General features: G+C 43.3%; 1 protein-coding gene across 50 annotated transcripts in view; it reads right to left on the bottom strand.

Annotated features, from left to right (window-relative positions):
• The window catches only part of celf2 (cugbp, Elav-like family member 2), a 229,144-nt gene that overhangs the window by 24,759 nt on the left and 185,914 nt on the right, over nt 1-18,471 (bottom strand). For 25 of the 50 annotated variants that reach the window (XR_015035066.1, XR_015035069.1, XR_015035067.1 and 22 more), the window contains 3 exons: nt 14,007-14,086; nt 3,979-4,221; nt 1,543-1,606 (listed from right to left, as the gene is read on the bottom strand). Coding sequence is in view for 20 of the 50 variants with exons in the window: in XM_085769349.1 (XP_085625475.1) it covers nt 1,543-1,606; nt 3,979-4,221; nt 14,007-14,086 (387 nt within the window). In the remaining 30 variants the exon portion in view is untranslated. The remainder of the gene's footprint in view (nt 1-1,542; nt 1,607-3,978; nt 4,222-14,006; nt 14,087-18,471) is intronic. The other 25 variants (XR_015035073.1, XR_015035075.1, XR_015035074.1 and 22 more) reach the window with 1 other exon arrangement.

The following is an 18,471-nucleotide window of genomic DNA, read 5'->3' as shown; positions in this document are numbered from 1 at the left end:
TGCACCAGGCTGGCGTTGGCTGCGTCTAATTGAATGCTCATTGGTGTAATTGAAGCCTCTCAGCTCTGCAGCTCCTCGTGTTAAAGACTGGGACCAGATGTCATTCAGCTGTCTCACATCTCCTGCCAATCACTAATGCTCCCTCTCTCTCTCTCTCTCTCTCTCTCTCCCTCTCTTCTCTTCTCTTGCAGATGGACGACTAACAGATCTCCAGATTCAGACTACGACGTTACTCGCCCTTTGCTTCCAAATCCAAATCCTGCAGCCTATTTATCCACGGGTGTGTATATGTGAGTGTATGTGTATGTGTTAGAGCTGGACAGCAGCTGAGTTGGCAAAGAAAAAATATACTGTAAGATGCACAAGGACACGAGGCCGAGGGGGCTCGCCATGATGCACCTTTCAGAAGAACTTCCCATCACACACACACATACGTACATACATACACTCTCTGATCAGCTGGCGCACGATTAAAAGCTGAAACCTCGCCGAGTGACGGAGGAAAAAGGAGGAAGAAGAAGAAGAAGAGGAGGAGGAGGATAGAAGGTGAGATGAGGAGAGTATTCTGCAAAAAGAGGCTTTAAATAAATAGAAGAGAAGAAAGTGGCAAGGAGGAGGAGGAAGAGGAGGAGGAAGATCTCTAATAGACGGAGGATGAGAGGGTCCCTGAAAGTCTCAAATAACCTCAATTTGAAGCCTTTAAAAATTATATTTCTTAAAGACAGAGATTTTTATCTTGTTCAGCATTTAATAGTTGTCTGGTTGAAGGCGCTCAGGGCTCAGATTAATACAGAACTGGGTTAATACAATATGCATTTTTTATTGCATCAGCTTCACCTAAGAGAATCAAGCATCTGTTCCTTTACCACTTTATTAACGTCTTTTTTTTCACTTCCTTGTTTAAGAGGAAAGAAAAAAACTTCCACTGTTGCAGAATCGGTTGATTTTCATTAACGTTTTTGTCTTTATTTTATTTGATTATTTCAAATTGGCCATAAAAGGTTTTACAGTAAAACGTGAAAAGAGAAGACGAGGACGAGGATGTAGCCACAGAGCAGTAGATGGCGCCAGCCTGCAGAGCAACACACGCACCCTAAACAGAACAAAAAAACACTTTTAACTGTTTTTTCTCCACTTCCTCTCCTCCCCCCGTCTTTTTTCTTTCTTTCTTTCTCCTTTTCTGTGATTCATCCATCCCTGACAAAGCCTCGGTGTTACTGTTACACGCCCAGGGCACAACTCTTGTCTGGCCTCATTAAAAGATCAAGATAAATCTTAGCAACAGTTAATAAATCTTCAGGGCAAAGATCTCTCTCTTTTTTACTCCGCGCGCCACGCGAGTTCATCTGTTATGCTCTTTGGTCGTCTTTTTAGAAGTCTGCGAGAAAAAAAAACAAAAAAAAAACAAGAGAGGTGCAACAAAAGACAAAGAAAAAGTCCACACAAGCCGCGGTAGATCGTGGTGCTTTCAGGGGCAGCGGGAGAGGGAAGTATCGACTGTTGTTGGTTTGTTTTTTTTGTATTTTTCTTTTTTGGACTCACCGGCCATCTGCTGGATCCCGCTGAAGGCTCCTAGGTTACCGGAGGAGGTTGCCTGCTGAAGCAACTGATGGCAAGAGAAAGAAAGAGAGAGACAAAGAAAGAAAGAGAAAGAAAGAAAAAAAAACAAAGTGAGCCGTGTGGATCCAGAACGCTTCACTCACTCACTCACTCATTCATGTCTGTACAATGATGCTACGCTGGGAAGCTAAACTCGTAATGAGCGGTTTAGCAATGTGGTTTTTGCATCAGCGCTCGATGAGTAAATGAGCTGCTAATACAGTTTGATCTCTCCTCTAAAGCAAACGCTGTTTATATTCCACCATGATTCTCTCAGACAAGTTGAGCATGAAAGCTCTAATCTAGCCGACTAATTAGATTCAGAAAACAAAAGTGGAATACTGATGCTGTCAAAAACTCATCCTTCAAAGACTCGAATTAACAGCAAATTAACATCTTGTTTCTATTGTCTGATTTTTTTTTCTTCATTTTATATTTTTCTTTCTGTTTTTTACCCTCCAGAATAAAGCTTTATCTTTACAATAATAAAAAAATAAAGACAGAAAGAGGACTGGCTGGAAAATCTGGGAGCCCAATTCACAAAACATCTCATTTATTTATTTATTTTTGCTTGATATATATATATATAAAAAATATAAATCAATATCTGGTAAAAGGAGGGGTGTTTTTCTGAGAAGGTGCAAATTGCAACTTAGGATCAAACAAATTCAACAGTCGACATCAAACACACACACACACACACACACTCTTTGTGATATGTTTGTTTTGGAAGGAGGCAGTTTGGGGCTGTTAATGTGGAGCATGAGGAGAAATGAGTCGAGGGTTTGGCGCCACAACTTCCTGTTCTGACAGGTAAGGAGGGAGCGAGGGAGAAAAGGAAAGGAGGGAGGAAAGGAAAGGAAAGGAGGAGAGAGAATGAGGCGCCTGAAGAGAAAGAGACGTGGACAAACAGATCAACAGCCGAGTTTCTACTGCAGCTTCTGCTGTCCCCCGACAAATACTGTTTTAATTGACCATGATTGCACTTTAAATTCACTTCCTCATTAAAAAAAAATGCTCCAAAATGTTCATTTTTTCATAAGCTCAGAAAAACATTTTTTTTCTCCACTTAATCTAATGGGGCTTTTAAATGTTTCAGTTGGTTTAAGAAATAAATTCCCTCAATCAATAAAACAACACTGAAGGGTTTTCTGTTGATTTGAAAATCTTTAAATGTAAGTTAGAGACGGAGACGTCCAGAAGTTGTGGAGGAAACTTCAAGTTGCTGCGTTCATGTCTCACGTAGAGGATGTCCGACTTTTAAAAACATTGACAGTGTCCCCTCATATGACGATGTTTTTATCAAAAAAGTTTTAGTTAAATATGAACGCGTCAGCAAAGACCTTGAGGACGCCATCTTTACCTCAGCGTCCCAGAAGAGCCTTTATTATGATAATAACCATAAATACAGGATAAACTGTGACATTTCTGCAGAAATATTTTATGAAAAACATTTTATCACTTTGCAGAAGTTGAGAAAAAACTCAGTGAAAATGTCTGTAAACAGAATTTTTAGAAGTAAAGGGGGTCAGGCTGTTTTGACACAACTTAAAGTTAATTTCTTAATCTTAATGGGAAAAAGTATTTCCCAATGTTTACATGATTATTTAAGCAGCAGGAAGTGGATGAAGAGAATATAAATGAGTGCAGACATAATGAGTGTTGCTTCCCATAGAACAGTGAGAGAAAATCTACACTTCAATAGTAAATTAACATCCACAGACGTCCTTCATAAACACTGTGTCCTCACTTCTTTTTTTTTTAGAAATGCTAAAGGAATAGTTCACCCCAAATTGAAATTTCACTCATTATCTACTCACCCTCATGTGGACTAAGGGCTGGGAGAAGTTTCAGAGTTATCCGTGGCTTCTCTGAGTTACAGGGGGTCTCGGCGTAGCAGTGCATGTCCATATAGTTTCGCATTTCGGGGCCTCAATACAAGACGGACATTACATACGAGCAGCATGGAGGTATTTGGATGTTTTTTGGTGTGTCTTGTTGTTACGAAGACAGTTGGTATCCATTTGTAACCGTTATGTGGACATGCACTGCTATGCCGAGACCCCCTGTAACTCAGAGAAGCCACGGAGGACTCTGAAACTTCTCCCAGCCCTTAGTTGACATGAAGGTGAGTAGATATAGAAATTTCAATTTTGGGTGAACTATCCCTTTAAAAATATAAAAATCGGTTCAGAGGCCTCATTATCTCAGGATGCAGAGGAGGATGGAGGGAAGGAAAGAAAAGTCAGAAAGGAAGTAAGGAAGGATGGAACAGAGGGAAGGAGGGAGGAAAGAGTGAGGAGGGAAGAGTGTGTGTTTTGTTTTTGAGAGGGGTGGGGGGCGTTTGGAGCTGAATGCTTTCGGGTGGGGGGCACTGACTGCGGCGGCGTTGGCCATGGGGCTGCAGTAAGGGGTGGAGGAGGTGATGGTGGAGGTGGGCGACGCGGCGGCTCTCCTTACAGCCAGATACTGCGGGGTGAGGCCCCCCAGGCCGGTCAGGCTGCCCCAGGTGGTCGCACTGTTGAGCTGCTGCATCTGCTGCGCCAGCTGCTGCTGCAGACGCCGCTGCTCCTTGTCCTTCTGCGTGTCGGCGAACTTCACCACGATGGGAGACGAGCAGCCCTGCAGCAGGAGGAGGAGGAGGAGGAGGAGGAGGAGAGGAGGAAAAAGGATGGAGAGGAAGAAGAAGAGATGGGGAAGAGGAGGATGGAGAGGAAGAAGAAGAGATGGGGAAGAGGAGGAGAAAAAGTGAAAAAGAGATAGGAAAAGGATGAAGAGGAGGAACAGGATGGAGAGGAAGCAGAGGAGATGGAGGAGAGAAGGATGGAGAGGAGGAAGAGGAGGATGGAGAGGAGAAAAAGGAAGAAGTGGAAGAGAGATAGGAAGAGGAGGATGAAGAGAAAGAGGATGAAGAGGAGGAAGAGAAAGATGATGGAGAGGAGATGGAGAGGAGAAAAAGGATGGAGAGGAAGAAGAGGAGGATGGAGAGGAGAAGAGAAGGAAAAGGGATTGAGAGGAAGAAGAAGAGATGGGAAAGAGGAGGAGAAAAAGGAAGAGGAGGAACAAGATGGAGAGGAAGAAGAGGAGAGAAGGATGGAGATGAGGAAGAGGAGTAGAGGAGGATGGAGAGGAAAAGCCAGAGGAGAGAAAACAAAAGCCAGAGGAGAGGAGAAAGGAGAGAAGAAAAACAAAGAGATGAGGAGGAGGAAAAAGAAAGAATAGATCATGAAAAATGGAGAAGAGAGGAGAGAATAAAAGAAAAGAGAAAGATAAAATAGAGGAAAAGCAAGAAACAAGACGAGGACAAAGAACGAAAAAGGAGATGATGAAGATAAGAAAGGAAGAGAAGAGAAAGTGAGAGATGAGAAGAAAAAGAAGGGAGAGAAAAAGAGGAGAGGAAACAAAAGATGGTTAGATAACTGGACACACACACAAACTGTATATAAATGACTGTAAATGATGTCGACTTAGAATAAAGGAGCAAATAATGACACAATTCTGTTTTAACAAACTTTACATCGACGAAGAAAAAAAATCTATTCTCCACCATCTCAATTAAAACCTCTCTCTCTCTCTCTCTCTCTCTCACACACACACACACAGACACACACACACTCAGCGACATGGGACACACACACACACACACACACACACACACACACACACACACACACACACACGGAGTCACACAGGAAACTCGACTCTAAAGCCAGTGGGGCTTTTCTTCTTCTTTCCCCCACAAGGGCTCAGTTATCTGTGGGTCCAGAAGGGTTTCACCAGAAACAGATTTCCTGTGTTCTCCAACTATTTCATCATCTCATACCAAGAAAGACTGGATGTGTGTGTGTGTGTGTGTGTGTGCAAAAAGAAGTGTGTGTGCAAGATAGAGAAAGAGAGAAGTAGACGGAGGGAGCGATTGGGACGTCCAGAGAGAGAAAAGAGAGGTGGAGACGTGGACAATGAGTGTAATTGAGCTGCAGTGTGGGGAACTTTAACATAAAGAAGGTGAGAAAATAAAAATCTAAACTCTCCACAATGCTCCTGATTAAAGTTGCTGTTGCCGTGGCGGCAGCGGCGGCGGTGCTGAAACGTTGAGTCATAATCTATCGCTCCTCGCCGTTACTCACACGCTGCAATCAAAGCCTGACTCGCGGCGAATCCGTTGGAAACAAAGGCAATCTGCCACCGGAGAATAAAAACCTTTTGATTGAAACATTTAGTTGGAGACACGATCGGCGCTCAGCAGGGGGAGGAGGGGGAGGGGGGAGGGGGGAGCAGGAGGGGGGAGAAGGAGGGGGAGGGGGTCTGAGCTCAGTCAGAGCTGAGCTACACGCCAGGTGTGTGTATATGTGTGTGTGTCAGAGCCTCTATGCTGCATCTGTATGTATGTGAATGTTACACAACAGCAGCATCATCGTCTCATCTTTAATCACTAATCTGATGTAATTAGTCAGATCTGACATCAGAAACTTCCCAGCATGCATCTGGATCTGCATCTGCATCTGGATCTAGATCCACACGCCCCTCTTCTAAACTGGAGACTCTTCTAAATCTATCTCATCTATTATGTTCATTCATTAGCAATGTGTGGGTTGGTTGATTGATCGCTATATTAAGTGACTGATCAATAATCTCATGATGGTGACATCATCAAATGACATGTTTACTCTAAATCTAAAATGTTGTGACATAATTTTCTGTCACAAGTGACCATCTGCACATCTGCTGACTCATGCTCAAGAGACTAAATCAATCAATCAATCAATCAATCAATCAATCAATCAATCAATCAATCAATCAATCAATCAATCAATCTTCTATCCGCTTTGACACTAGATGACCCGTTAAAATGGTTCTTATAGTAGATTTTCAAAATGGTAAAGAAAACTACACTTTTAATTTTACTGGATATTTTATTATGTTCTTATTTTACTTATTTATCAGCCGTCGGCCTGTGGGTTGTGTTGCTTCTGGCTATTGATGATGATGATGATTGACAGGCCAGTGGGTGTTTAGGGGTTAATACCTGACTGACTCTGCTTTGGCTGGATGAGGCTGGTGTGTTTCATGAAAAATAAAGTTATTAATGGATAAATAAAGTAAATAAAGTGTGTGTTTTGGGGTGCACACTGTAAACTGACATAAATCAAAGCAAATATTCACATTTTACTAGCACGGTCTCAAATTTTAGGGGTAAAATGCCTCCATTTAGGGGCAAAATGTCTGGAGGAAAAGAAAGGGGGAATCATAGATGTTCATTGTGATTCAACATAATGTGAAAAGTATTGACGATCTTGAAACTGCACTAAAACATCTCAGAAGCAGGAGGAGTAGACAGGAAGTGAAACTCCAGATGTTGACTGCCCAGTGTATGTGTGTGTCTCCATGTTTGCCCCACCCCCCCCAACATTTCGCCGGGGCGACTGGGGCTCGACTTTATCAGCCCCGAACGAGCGTGTCTCCATATTTACTCCGTCACTCCAGCATCGTTTTCCTCCTCTTTATTCTGACCACAGTCAGATAGAGAGGAGACGATGGGAGAATTACATTCGGAGAGAGTGTCAGTTTGTTGGGGTGTGGGGGTGTGGATGTGGGGGGATGTGTGGGGGGGTGGGGGAGCACCTCGCCACTGCAGTCAATTCCCCCCGGAGACAGGAGCTCCCCATCCCTCTCTGCTAAATATCTCATTACTCCAGCTGACACCCAGCGAGCCGGGGGAAATTCAGCCCAGAATGAGAGTCCTGCCCTGGGAGAGGAGGCCGTGGGATGTGGGGGGGGAGGGGGGCTGGTTCTCTCTGCAAAATCTGGAGCTGCACTTGAAAGCAACACGCTGCATTTTTTCAAGGCACAATCACCGTCACCCGCCATCGGTTTCAACTTTGAAGTGACGAGAACGTGCGGAGGGAAAGTGACGGTTTCTGTTGGTTTGTAATAATCCGTCGTAGATGAAACTACAGATCGGACAGATAATGAAAACACGTCTTTAACTCAGGTGCCGATGTTGAAGGATTTCAGGCTTCACATGAAGTTTAATGACATTTTTTTTAATGCATTTTTGATTCCTGCAGGAGCATTTAACATATTTAGAACAACAGATCAATTACACACTCATTCCGATGCTGCTAAAACTAAGAAAATAGAGCAAATTCAAAGTTTTACTCACTGTCTACATGTCACTAAAACATCTGGATTTTATTATATACTGTGAACCACAGCTGGAACCAGCTCCCAGTGGAGATCAAACCATAACTGACTTCACAAAGAAGCTTCAAACTGAATTTAATCATTCAATCTTTGCACTTTAATTACACATGATCTGCTCTATAATGTGTCTTTTAATGCTGTTTAACTCTTATTATCTTTTTTTTTTTAATTTCTATTTCTATGCTTCTTTTATTTCTATTAAGCCTCACTGGATGACCTCTGTGTACCATAATGTGCTGTAGCTGTACAATTAAATCACTGAGAGCTGCAGTCTGTCGTCCCATTAATGCAATGTTACACTTCATCCATACAAAAAGATATTCTACTTTTGGAAGGGCTTTTATTGTGAAGTAATGACAGGAAGCGGTGAGTTTTACTTTGACGCTGACGGATCAGTTTTTAATCAGACATCTTTGTTTGCACTGTGCACAGATTCACCTGTTGCTCCAGGTGTTTAAACAGGAAACACAGAGAGAGAGAAGCTGCAGTGAATCTATTTTAAAGTATGGTTGGTATGGTTTTTAATAATAAAACACAAATGTTTTTTCTCATTTTCATTCTATTTTTGACAGAAATTGAAGAGTGTATTGAGACTTTCTCAAATTAACCACAGGCTCATTCCTCCACTTCTCTTCACCCTTTTATTTTTGGAGTGTGGAACGTTTTTTTTTTTTGCTGATGGGCCTGTGTGTGTGTGTGAGAGAGAGAGAAAAAAAAAACCTCCTGCCGCTGGGCGCAATTATACCTCATGTTGCGTAAAAACTAAGTCTGTAAACCATCTGATTTGTTTGCAATTGGCCGCTTTTGAACACAAACAGCAGGGGGCGACATGATGGATCTGCCTCTCTCCCTCTGGGCGCCGCGGTTACTTCATGAGTCTCCTGTCTGTCGTTAGTTACCACTTTAAAAATACACCGAGTTTATTACCAACAGGCCGTTGATGTGTGATCCCATCTCATTTACACTCATAAAAAAAGAACAAGTTGTAAGTGTTTTTTGTGTTAAATAGTCTCTGGTTTCATATATTCTAATAACAACATGTCATTAACTCAAAGTCTTTGCTGCAGCATCTGTTTATTTCTGATGCGGCGTCAGGAGAGGTGTTTAGCTGCAGACAGAAAGAGACACAGACAGACTGTCTTTCTGTCTCCTGCAGGTTTGCACAACTTCTCCTCACATCTTTTAGGGAGAAATAAAAAGCGTTCGCAGTCTCACAGGAGCCGTTTCTCACCAGGAGACGTTTCTGCAGGGAAAACGCTCCTATTTCTGTCTGTGTTCCTGACAAATCTACAGAAAACAAACCAAAAACGCCGGCCTTAGATACACAGGGATAATATAGCCTACTGTAGCGCTAACAGGTGTCACAGCAGGTCGTCCACGCGATAGGAATATCGTCTGACGTCCTGACCTCACCCCTTGCACCTGTGATTGACAGGCTGACGATTACCATGACAAACTATAGTCTCCAAAAAATGAAAAGATACCGCAGGCACTGCAATAAGCACCCGGCATAATTATCCACATTTATAATGATGTAATTACAGTGCATGGACTCCACGTCAGCAGCAGCGGTGGCGGAAAAGGAGAATTTTTTTTTTTTTTTTAAAGTTCAGCTTGTACCTGCGAAACTTCACCGGCTAATAAACCCACAACATCACTTCCCATCATCATCCCCCTCCACACCACCCATTACGCTTTAGAAGCACTCACGCAAACTGAACTTATAAGCTGTGGTTGGTTTTACCTTGAGAATCAATCTCTCATAGCTTTCAAGAGAGTTTTATGTGCTCTCAACCTTCTCCCTCTCATTTATTCAGCCGCTCACATCGGCTCTAAATGTCAAACCATGTGATCCTCGCTGCTAACAGGACGACAGCGGGCGGGCGGGCGGAGTTTGCACAAGTTTGACTCTCTCTGTGTGTGTGTGTCTGTGTGTTGCACGTTCCTTTAACCTGGGGAAAAAGGAAGTCGGCACCCTGGGAGAGCTTCGCTGTGTTCACTCGACGCTGGTGGTTCACTCGACGCTGCTTGTTCACTGTTGCTTAAAATTGAACTTCTGTCTTCACCGTTCAGCTACTGAGTGTTTTGAGTTTTGATTTATTTGTTAGTCTCAATATAAAACAATCAAAAAAAGTCTGATTTTAATTATTGTTTGCAAATCTGCAAAACACTTTGAATTCAGAGTTCAAGACAAACAATGCCTCTTGAGAACAGTTCCTGCAGATCTACACTGCATTACCTCATATTGATGACTCACTTGTGAGCGACTGAGTGTAAAACTAAAAAACATATTCTGTTATTGAAGTAAAAAGATGAATAGAAATAGAAATAAATAGCTCTCCACCCTCCTTTAATGGTGATCTAACCTGGATTAAGCTCTAGTCAGTGTGTGGTTGGAATACACTGAATAAAGTATCTTTCCTTTTGAATGCTTGAAAATGATCTGAACTGAAATGGCCTCATTTTCTCTCAGTTTTTTGTAAGAATAAAAAGTAAAGTTACAGTAATATCATATATTATTTAAAGGTCCCATATTTTCTGCTTCTCCTGAGTTTTATTTTGTAGTGTTGATCCAGTAGAAGAATTGTATTTGTGGTTTTTGTAAGAACCTAAAAAAAACAAAAAAAACATCTCATCTCAGTGTTCTTTCACATTCATCTCCTCTCTCAGCTTCTCTCCAGAGCTCTAGTAACAGCATTTTCAGTGTCAGCCAATCAGAAGAGAGCAGGTTCTGAGACTCTCCTTTGATTGGCTGACTGTTTCCTGAGTCGATCCAATAATAAAAAATAGAGCAGATTTCAGAATAAAACACTCAAGAGAAAACAAATCCCGCAAGTTGTTGGATGGATGTTTGGGTCTAGGTGGTGAGGGGGCGGGGCTTAGGGTGACTGCTTTGTTGTGACATCACAAAGTGACAGGAAGTCCTGACGGCTGGTTTTAAGGCTCAGTTTCTGAATACAGGCTGTGTGCATTTCTCTGTGGACTGAGGCTTTGATACTTTCACAGTATTAATATAGAACCTAGAGCTGCTTTATAATCACACTACACATGGACATCTACCTTTATACTGTATGGAGCTTTAACACAAACATTTACCTTTATTTTTAAGAAGCTTTAATACAAATATTTACCTTTATTCTGTATGGAGCTTTCACTTTCACCTGTTGGTCCCACTTGCTACATGCTAACATTTACATAAACACACAGTCAGATGTTACAACCCACAGTGCACAACATATGGAGCTCACGCAGCCTTATGTGGTACACTACGTTGTCTCCTACGACTTCAGCCCCTGATTAATCTGATCTAATATTTTCTTTCAGTTCTCTCTCTCTCTCTCTCTTCACTACAGTAAGCAGATGTGTTTGTTCTCTATTTAAACAGACATTGCTCTGTTTTCTCTCATGCTCTAGTTAAGCTCTCGTCTAAATGTGCTTGAATGCTTGTGCATGTATCTATATATATTGTGTGTGTGTGTTGATGTGTTACTAAATGTGCATAAAATGGGTTTCATAGCGTCACGTGGATTAAAAACAACAGCAAAAAAAAGGGGAGAAGTGGCCAAGAGCTAAATGAGTCTTTAAACAGAGAGAGTGAATAATGTGAAGCACAAATCAACACAAATACAAACCACCACTTCCCCCTCCCTCCCCAATCTCCTCTGCTGTGTGTCTTTAGTGGGCTCGACAGTGAATTACCTGTCGCGCTCATATCCACTTTCATTAGGGCCTGACATTCACAACGAGCATGTGTGTGAGGTGTGTCTATTTATGTGTGTGTGTGCACCTGAATGTCACGCCATAATGAGAATGGATATGACAGTGACAGGGGCCTCGACGAACGCAGCGCCCGGCCTGCCTCCCCTTCATTTATTTATTTATCTATCTATTCTTTTTTTTCTTTCCTTCCTCGTGACATGTGGTGAGTACGTGCACACACACACAACCTCTCGCTCTATCTAAGACAGTGGGGTGCAATAGAGCCAAGACAATAACCAAACTCTATTTACCAGAGCTCATTCCCTCATTCGGACACGAAGTAATTACTTTTAAATTGCAAAACTGAGGAACATTAACAAACGGATGCGGCAATTTAGGCCCGCCCGGGGCTAGACAGCTTGTTTTCAAATGGAAATGAAGGTATTTTGCCATTGTCCACTGCAATATCGCTGTGTTACGGTTTAAGGGTTCTTTTTTTTTGTTGCTTTTTTTTGCGTTGTTGTTGCTGTGTGTCTGATAAAAGCGAGGGACACTGGCGGTGTTTACCATGGCCCCATTGTGGCAGACGACTGTTCAGAGCGAGGATAATTCTAGCTTAATACCAAACGCTGCTGTCGGAGGAGAGTGTCACTCCTTCTGCTCACAGAGAGAGAGACAGACACACTGCTGCTGCTGCTGCCGCTCGGCCACATAAATCAACACAGACACTTCACTGAGATTCACAGGGTGACAACATAAACAAAAAAAACTCTCTCTGTGTCTCTCTGTCGCTCTCACACACACATTACAGAGGCAGGCGGAGGGAGGAGCATTGCGTTTTTCCCCATGTCAGGGTCACAGCACATCAATAGCAGCCATGATTATCATGATCAGCTCTAATGAGGGGGCTACGGGGGTGAACGCCACTCGTCTTTTTTCCCTTTAACACAGCCTGTTATTACCAGTTTTTGTCTCTCTCTCTTTCTCTCTTTCTCTTTCACTCTCGCTGACTCACACATGTACACACACACACACACACACTTGCATTTCGTCGTACACCATGTAATTCTCTCCCAATCACAGTCCTGTCATCCCGCCCTGTCACCGCTCTGACAATGCGGAGACAAGGGCACCCAAAAAAAAAAAAAAAAAGAGGGGTAGGTGGGGGACACACACAAAAAAAAGCCCCCCACCCTCGTCACCCTCCACCCCATTACTGCACCACTGGGGTCGGTGTGCAGCTGATGAGGTCTGTAACGCCACCTGCCCGTTGTGACGGCTGTGTCAGGAGTGACGGCTTCCTGTCGCACTTTTGACACTTTGCCAAAGTTCGTCCGACTTTTTGAAAAGCAGGTGGAGGAGGTTTTAAATCATATATTTCATATATACAACTATTATTAAAGCTCCATACAGTATAAAGGTAGATGTTTGTGTTAAAGCTCCATACAGTATAAACTAGATGTCCATGTGTAGTGTGATTAGTTGTAGTTCTATATTAATACTGTGAAAGTATCAAAGCCTCAGTCCACAGAGAAATGCACACAGCCTGTATTCAGAAACTGAGCCTTAAAACCAGCCGTCAGGACTTCCTGTCACTTTGTGATGTCACAACAAAGCAGTCACCCAAAGCCCCGCCCCCTCACCTTGCACCTGGACAAAAACATCCACCCAACAACTTGCAGGACTTGGTTTCTCTGAGTGTTTTATTCTAAAATCTGCTCTATTTTTCATTGGATCACTTTAGAAAACAGTCAGCCAATCAGGAGAGAGGCTCAGAGCCAGCTCCTTTCTGATTGGCTGCCACCGACCTGTTGTTACCAGAGCTCCAGCTCAATTCTGCAGATAACTTCTATTACATAATAAAAGTTCTGTTATTTATTGAACGCTGTTTGTTGTGATGCTCCTGAGGTTGTTTTTATTTAGTTTTTCTCTTTATCTAACTCAAGGCTCTGGGATTGTGAATATTGTACGTTGTTAAGAATTTCTATCTCCCAAATTTGTAATTTTTGGGCTGAATGAATAAATCGAGTCGATTCATCAACCTGATTTTTTTTTCCATCAATTTCCTCATTAATTCAACAGATATAGTATATTACAGAGCTCTGCTGCCTGATTTAAACAGTGTTTGTGTATTAAATAAAAATATTAAACTGCTCTCAGCTGCAAAGAAAAAAGAAAAAGCAACAGACAAATTTCATCTGTCTGTTTTTAACTCAGTGCTGCTGCAGCAGCCTCGGACTCATGCGACTGGAGCCGAGCTGGAGGAGTGTGATGAAAATGTTACAAGGCCCAACCTGGAGAGTACAGTAGTAAGTCGTGACTCAGGGGCATTCGGATATTCAAACATGATGAGACCCACATATTAAATTGCCGGTACACTGACAGAGTGAAGTGCAGGAATAAAAAAAAAAAAGAGTAGAAAAAAATAAAAGGATTCAGAGAGGCAGAGAGAAAGAAAGAGAGAAAGAGAGAGAGAGTTAAAGAAAGGGCAAAGAGTACAGTACCTCCATAGTCTGAGACTGGTGCATGGCTTTGATTGCATTCTGTGCCATAGCTCTGGTGGAAAACGTGACAAACGCACATCCTGTAGGGAAGGGAGGAGGAGGAGGGGAGGAGGAGAGGAGAGGGATGGAGGGACAAGTGGAAGGAGGGAGGGAGGAGGGCAGAAGGGCAGGAGGAGGAGGGAGGGAGGAGGAGGAGGAAGGGGGGAAGACAAGAAAGAACAAAAACAAGACAAAAGGGTTGGACACGTCGTTGTTATAAAAAAAAAAACCCAAAACAGAGATTGATACAGAGAACAGCTCACAGGTGGACAACAGTGTTCTCAGTCGCTGTATAGGAACAACAGCCGGAAAAATGAGCACAGTGTCATGACAACCACAACCACCACAACCCCCACCCTCCTCCCCGTGATCCTCCCCGTCCCGTTCGGAGACGACCACATTCACCATCCTTCCTCTTCCTCCTCTTCGTCTCTTTCTGTTTCCGTCTCTCTTTTTAGTTTTGCCTCCCTCTCTCCCTCCCTCTCTCCTTCCTTCCCTCCCTCCCTCCTACACACCGACCGAATTAGTCATACCTGAATCCAACTGCTCTCTTCTCCTCAACAACTCAACAATGTAAATCAGTGCGAAAATTTGCATGAAAGCGATTTGAATTCATTTGTGCCCTGTGTATTGTGTGTCTGATTGGGTGCCCTCGTTCTCTCGGGAAAGAGATGTGGCGGCGGCGATGGCGATGGCGATGGGGAATGGGGGTGCAGTGGGGGTGGGGGGAACTCAGGAAGATGGGGATCAATTGGGGAAAATTGCACTAATTCAACCCAGAGAGAGAGACGAAGATGGAGAAGACGTGGAGTTGAGAGGAGGTGTGGTCGACCTCGTCCTCCGTGACTGACACTGGTTTTAGCCAATCAAGATGAGACGACGCACCCCAGGGGGAGTTTGTTATTGGCTGTTTATGGGGGGGTGGAGGGGTGAAGAAAGGGGGGTGATGCAAGGTTGTGTTTGTCTGTCTGGCTGGTTAGGGAGTGATTAGAGGAGATAATGTGAGAAGTGCTCCAACAACCCCCCGGGCTAATAATATGCTAACAAACTCACCAAGCCATGTTAGCGCAGCCAGGCCTGAACTGATTACACACATATGAACACACACACATATACACACACATGTTCAGGTTAGGCTGGCTGACTCGTGGCTCGGCTCCTACAGTGGTTCATCATCAGATATATATCAAACTCTCCCTGGCTGTGTGTGTGGATGGGATGAGAGGGAAAAGAGGAGGAGAAGCTGTGGGAGGATGGATAACGCAACAGACAAGGAAAGAGAGAGAGAAGAGACAGAGAGAAAGGAGGAGAGGAGGGACAGATGTGCTGAGGAGTAGATGTGATCATTGTCCTCTCCCACCTCGATCAAACGCCGGCTGTTGCTGTGATAGAACGAGGCTGCAGAGTGACGGATGGTCGGCGGCTTTTCACACGTCTCCCTCTCAGAAAAACAGCAGCGTGTCTTTGTTTTAAGAGCTACTCTACAGCTACAGCTACAACCAAAAACACCGTCAACATTAGTCATGTCTTTGAAGGCTTAAAACAACCTGCGTTTACGTTTTTTCTTTTCCTCTTATGGCCTCATAAATAATGAGTTGTCCTTCCTTCCTCGCTCAGGAGCAGCGTGACGTTATTTTAGTGCTGCAGAAATCTCTCAGGGAGAAAAAGGCTGAGGTGACGCTGGCTGACTTTCTTTACACTAGAAACCAAAAGTCACCTTTGGTTTCTTTTTTTTTTTTTTAACAGAGATTACTTTAACTGTCCTGGAGCTTCGAGAAGTTCACATAACTTTAGTACATATAACTTGTTATCATTGTTTTATTGAACTGTCTACCCTCATATGTGCAGCACTTTGGTCGACTGCTGACGCTTTAAATGTGCTATATAAATAAACTTGACTAATTGTCAACACTGGTTTCTTGATGTTAACCTACAGAGTCTGAGTTTGTTTTATTCTTCAGCCTAACTTCAACTCAGAAACTGGAGAATTGAAGGTTTAGTTGAAGTTGACATCACGTTCTTGCACTAAAATGTCACTTAAACTCCTCAAATAAGGCCAATTAAACATTCGAAGCAACTGAGTTTAACATCAATCTGGACTAAAAAGTTTGAAGAATTAAACCTCTGATTGCTGAATCTCATTTCAACCAGTATCTATAAGTTTCAGTTTTTACACTAACCTATTTCTGATGTTGTATAAAATATATTCAACCTACTTTTTTTTATGTCATTGCCGACTGGAGGTTATAGTTGTATAGCTTAACTTTTATATAAACCTGCCTGAGTGGTGTAAGAGACTGAAGGTTATCAGATTCTGTGGCGCTGACCTAGTAAACATTTTTGATGTGTCCTTTGCAGCGTTGGTATCGCTGTAGATAGGACATTTTGAAAAGGGGTCATTTATTTTTTTCCCTTCCATCTGATTCAGGGGACTGTCTATTTTAGACGAGCCACAATCTGTCATTTAACCGCTTGTTTTCCAGGAGGTTGCCCCTGAACTGGATCATCCATTTGGGTTGGCCCTATAGCTCCACTCAGTAGGTCCTGACTCTATTAATAAAAACGACTCAGCTAGCTACAATATCTTTAGTTGTCATCTAATGGAAACTCCTGGGGTTTCTGGCTGACGGAACAACTCCTTATCAACAAAAAAAAGGAAAAAGAAAAAACAACACATTTCTATCTTTAGCCACTTTCTGCAGCTCGAACCTTGAGGTTTCTAAATACAGAATTCCTCAGCGCCTCAACACTGATTCATTAATGTCAAAGCTGTTAATGAAAAAAACTTGGCGTAAAAGCCAAGCTATCTGGCTGGTTGGTTGGTGCGTGTCTTTTTTTTTTCCACGGCGCAGAGATGGGACGTGGCTCGAGCACTAAAAATACCTCACGGGCCGCATTCTGTCGTCAGCAGAGAACCAAACAGTCCTTTAATGAAAGTAGGGTAGCTCCCCAGGCCCTGCCATCCACTGGTGGTGTGATCCATATTTTATTAATAGCGGGATGGTGGAGCGCTCTTCTGATTGATACCGCGGTTTAATAGGAGCTCAGCAGCGCAGCTAGGTGGGACCGAGGACCTCTGGGAGTTGCAGGCACAAAGAAATCCTTAAAGACCTATTTATTTCCAACCTGCTTGGAGGTGGTTTGTTTACTAGCCGGAGCCAAGCTGGACTACCAGCGGGGTTTTCTTTTTTTTTTTTTTTCTCCCCCCTTCTCGTTGGCTTTGCGTCAGCTGCTAAATGGTCTTATATTACTCCTACAAGAACCCAGGATGTGGCCGTCGCATCTGAAATATTCATGAGGACAAAAGAGAGGAGCTGAAAAGGGGATGGAAGAAGGAAAAAGAGGGAAGGGGAGGGAAAGAAGGAGGCCGATGTGGGATGTCTGGGAAAAAGAGGACAAATTGATGCAAGGGAGGATTATTCTAGGACAGCCAGGGCGAGTATAGAGACGGGGAGGGTGGTGGTGGTGGTGGTGGTGGTGGTTGCTTGAAGAAGCGGCAGGAAACATGGGAGTGTGAGTAGTTTAGTTTGCAGCAGCAGAAGCCTCGAGGAGGAAGAGAAGAGGAGGCACATTGAGAAAATAAGACTCCAGTCAACAATAAAAAACATCCATAACGTCCGACAACCACATGAAAGAAAAAAAAGAAATATATATATATATATATACGTGACCGACAGATCCACATGGAGCCCTTGAGTGACGATGACAGTGACAGCTCGCGTGACAGGAGGAGGAGGAATAAGGAGGACAGAGAGTTTTTAAAAAGCCTCTCCATCTCCTCAGCACATAGAAACCACAAGGGGGGAGTGAGGGGGGAGGAGGGGTGGGAGGTAAGGGAGTATCGGGAGGATGGGAGAAGGAATGGCTGGTGATGGAGAAAGGGGGTCCCTGAGTCACTACAAGGACTATTTATAGAGGCGAGGTAGGGTTGATCTAACAAATCGGACCGGTCTGACGTCTCATTAACTGGACTTTAACGTCCCAACCAGCCCTGCAGCACTTTCTTTATCACTCCACGCCACGATGCCATGAATTCGGCGGGTTATTGACTCGTTGCCTTTGCTCGAAATCGAGTTGAGTCCGTTTTGGAGACGTCGCCACTTTTCGGAGTCATGATCAAATTTGCTCTCGAGGTCCCAGATCATCTGCTGTTGTTGGTCCTGCCAAGTCTGAGAGAGGCCAAATCAGCGCTTATTGTACTTCTCCGACCGAGGGGCGAAAGAAAGACAATCGGCTGCTGCGGGGAGTTCTTTGTCGGGTATTTTGGTACAATCATCATGATTGGGTCTTGAAATTCTGACTTTGAGTACCGAGTGTTTCTAAGCACTTGGTGCAACTGATTGAAGCTGAAATAAAACAACAGACCAAATCCAAATCCTTCTTTACTCAATGGATCAAATATTGCCATTTTGCCAATTTTGGACAA

This window comes from Trachurus japonicus, chromosome 23 (genome assembly GCF_045865225.1).
Source record: "Trachurus japonicus isolate A0001 chromosome 23, Traja_1.0".
NCBI classification, from domain to species: Eukaryota; Metazoa; Chordata; class Actinopteri; order Carangiformes; family Carangidae; genus Trachurus; species Trachurus japonicus.
This window is presented reverse-complemented; position numbering and strand designations above follow the sequence as displayed.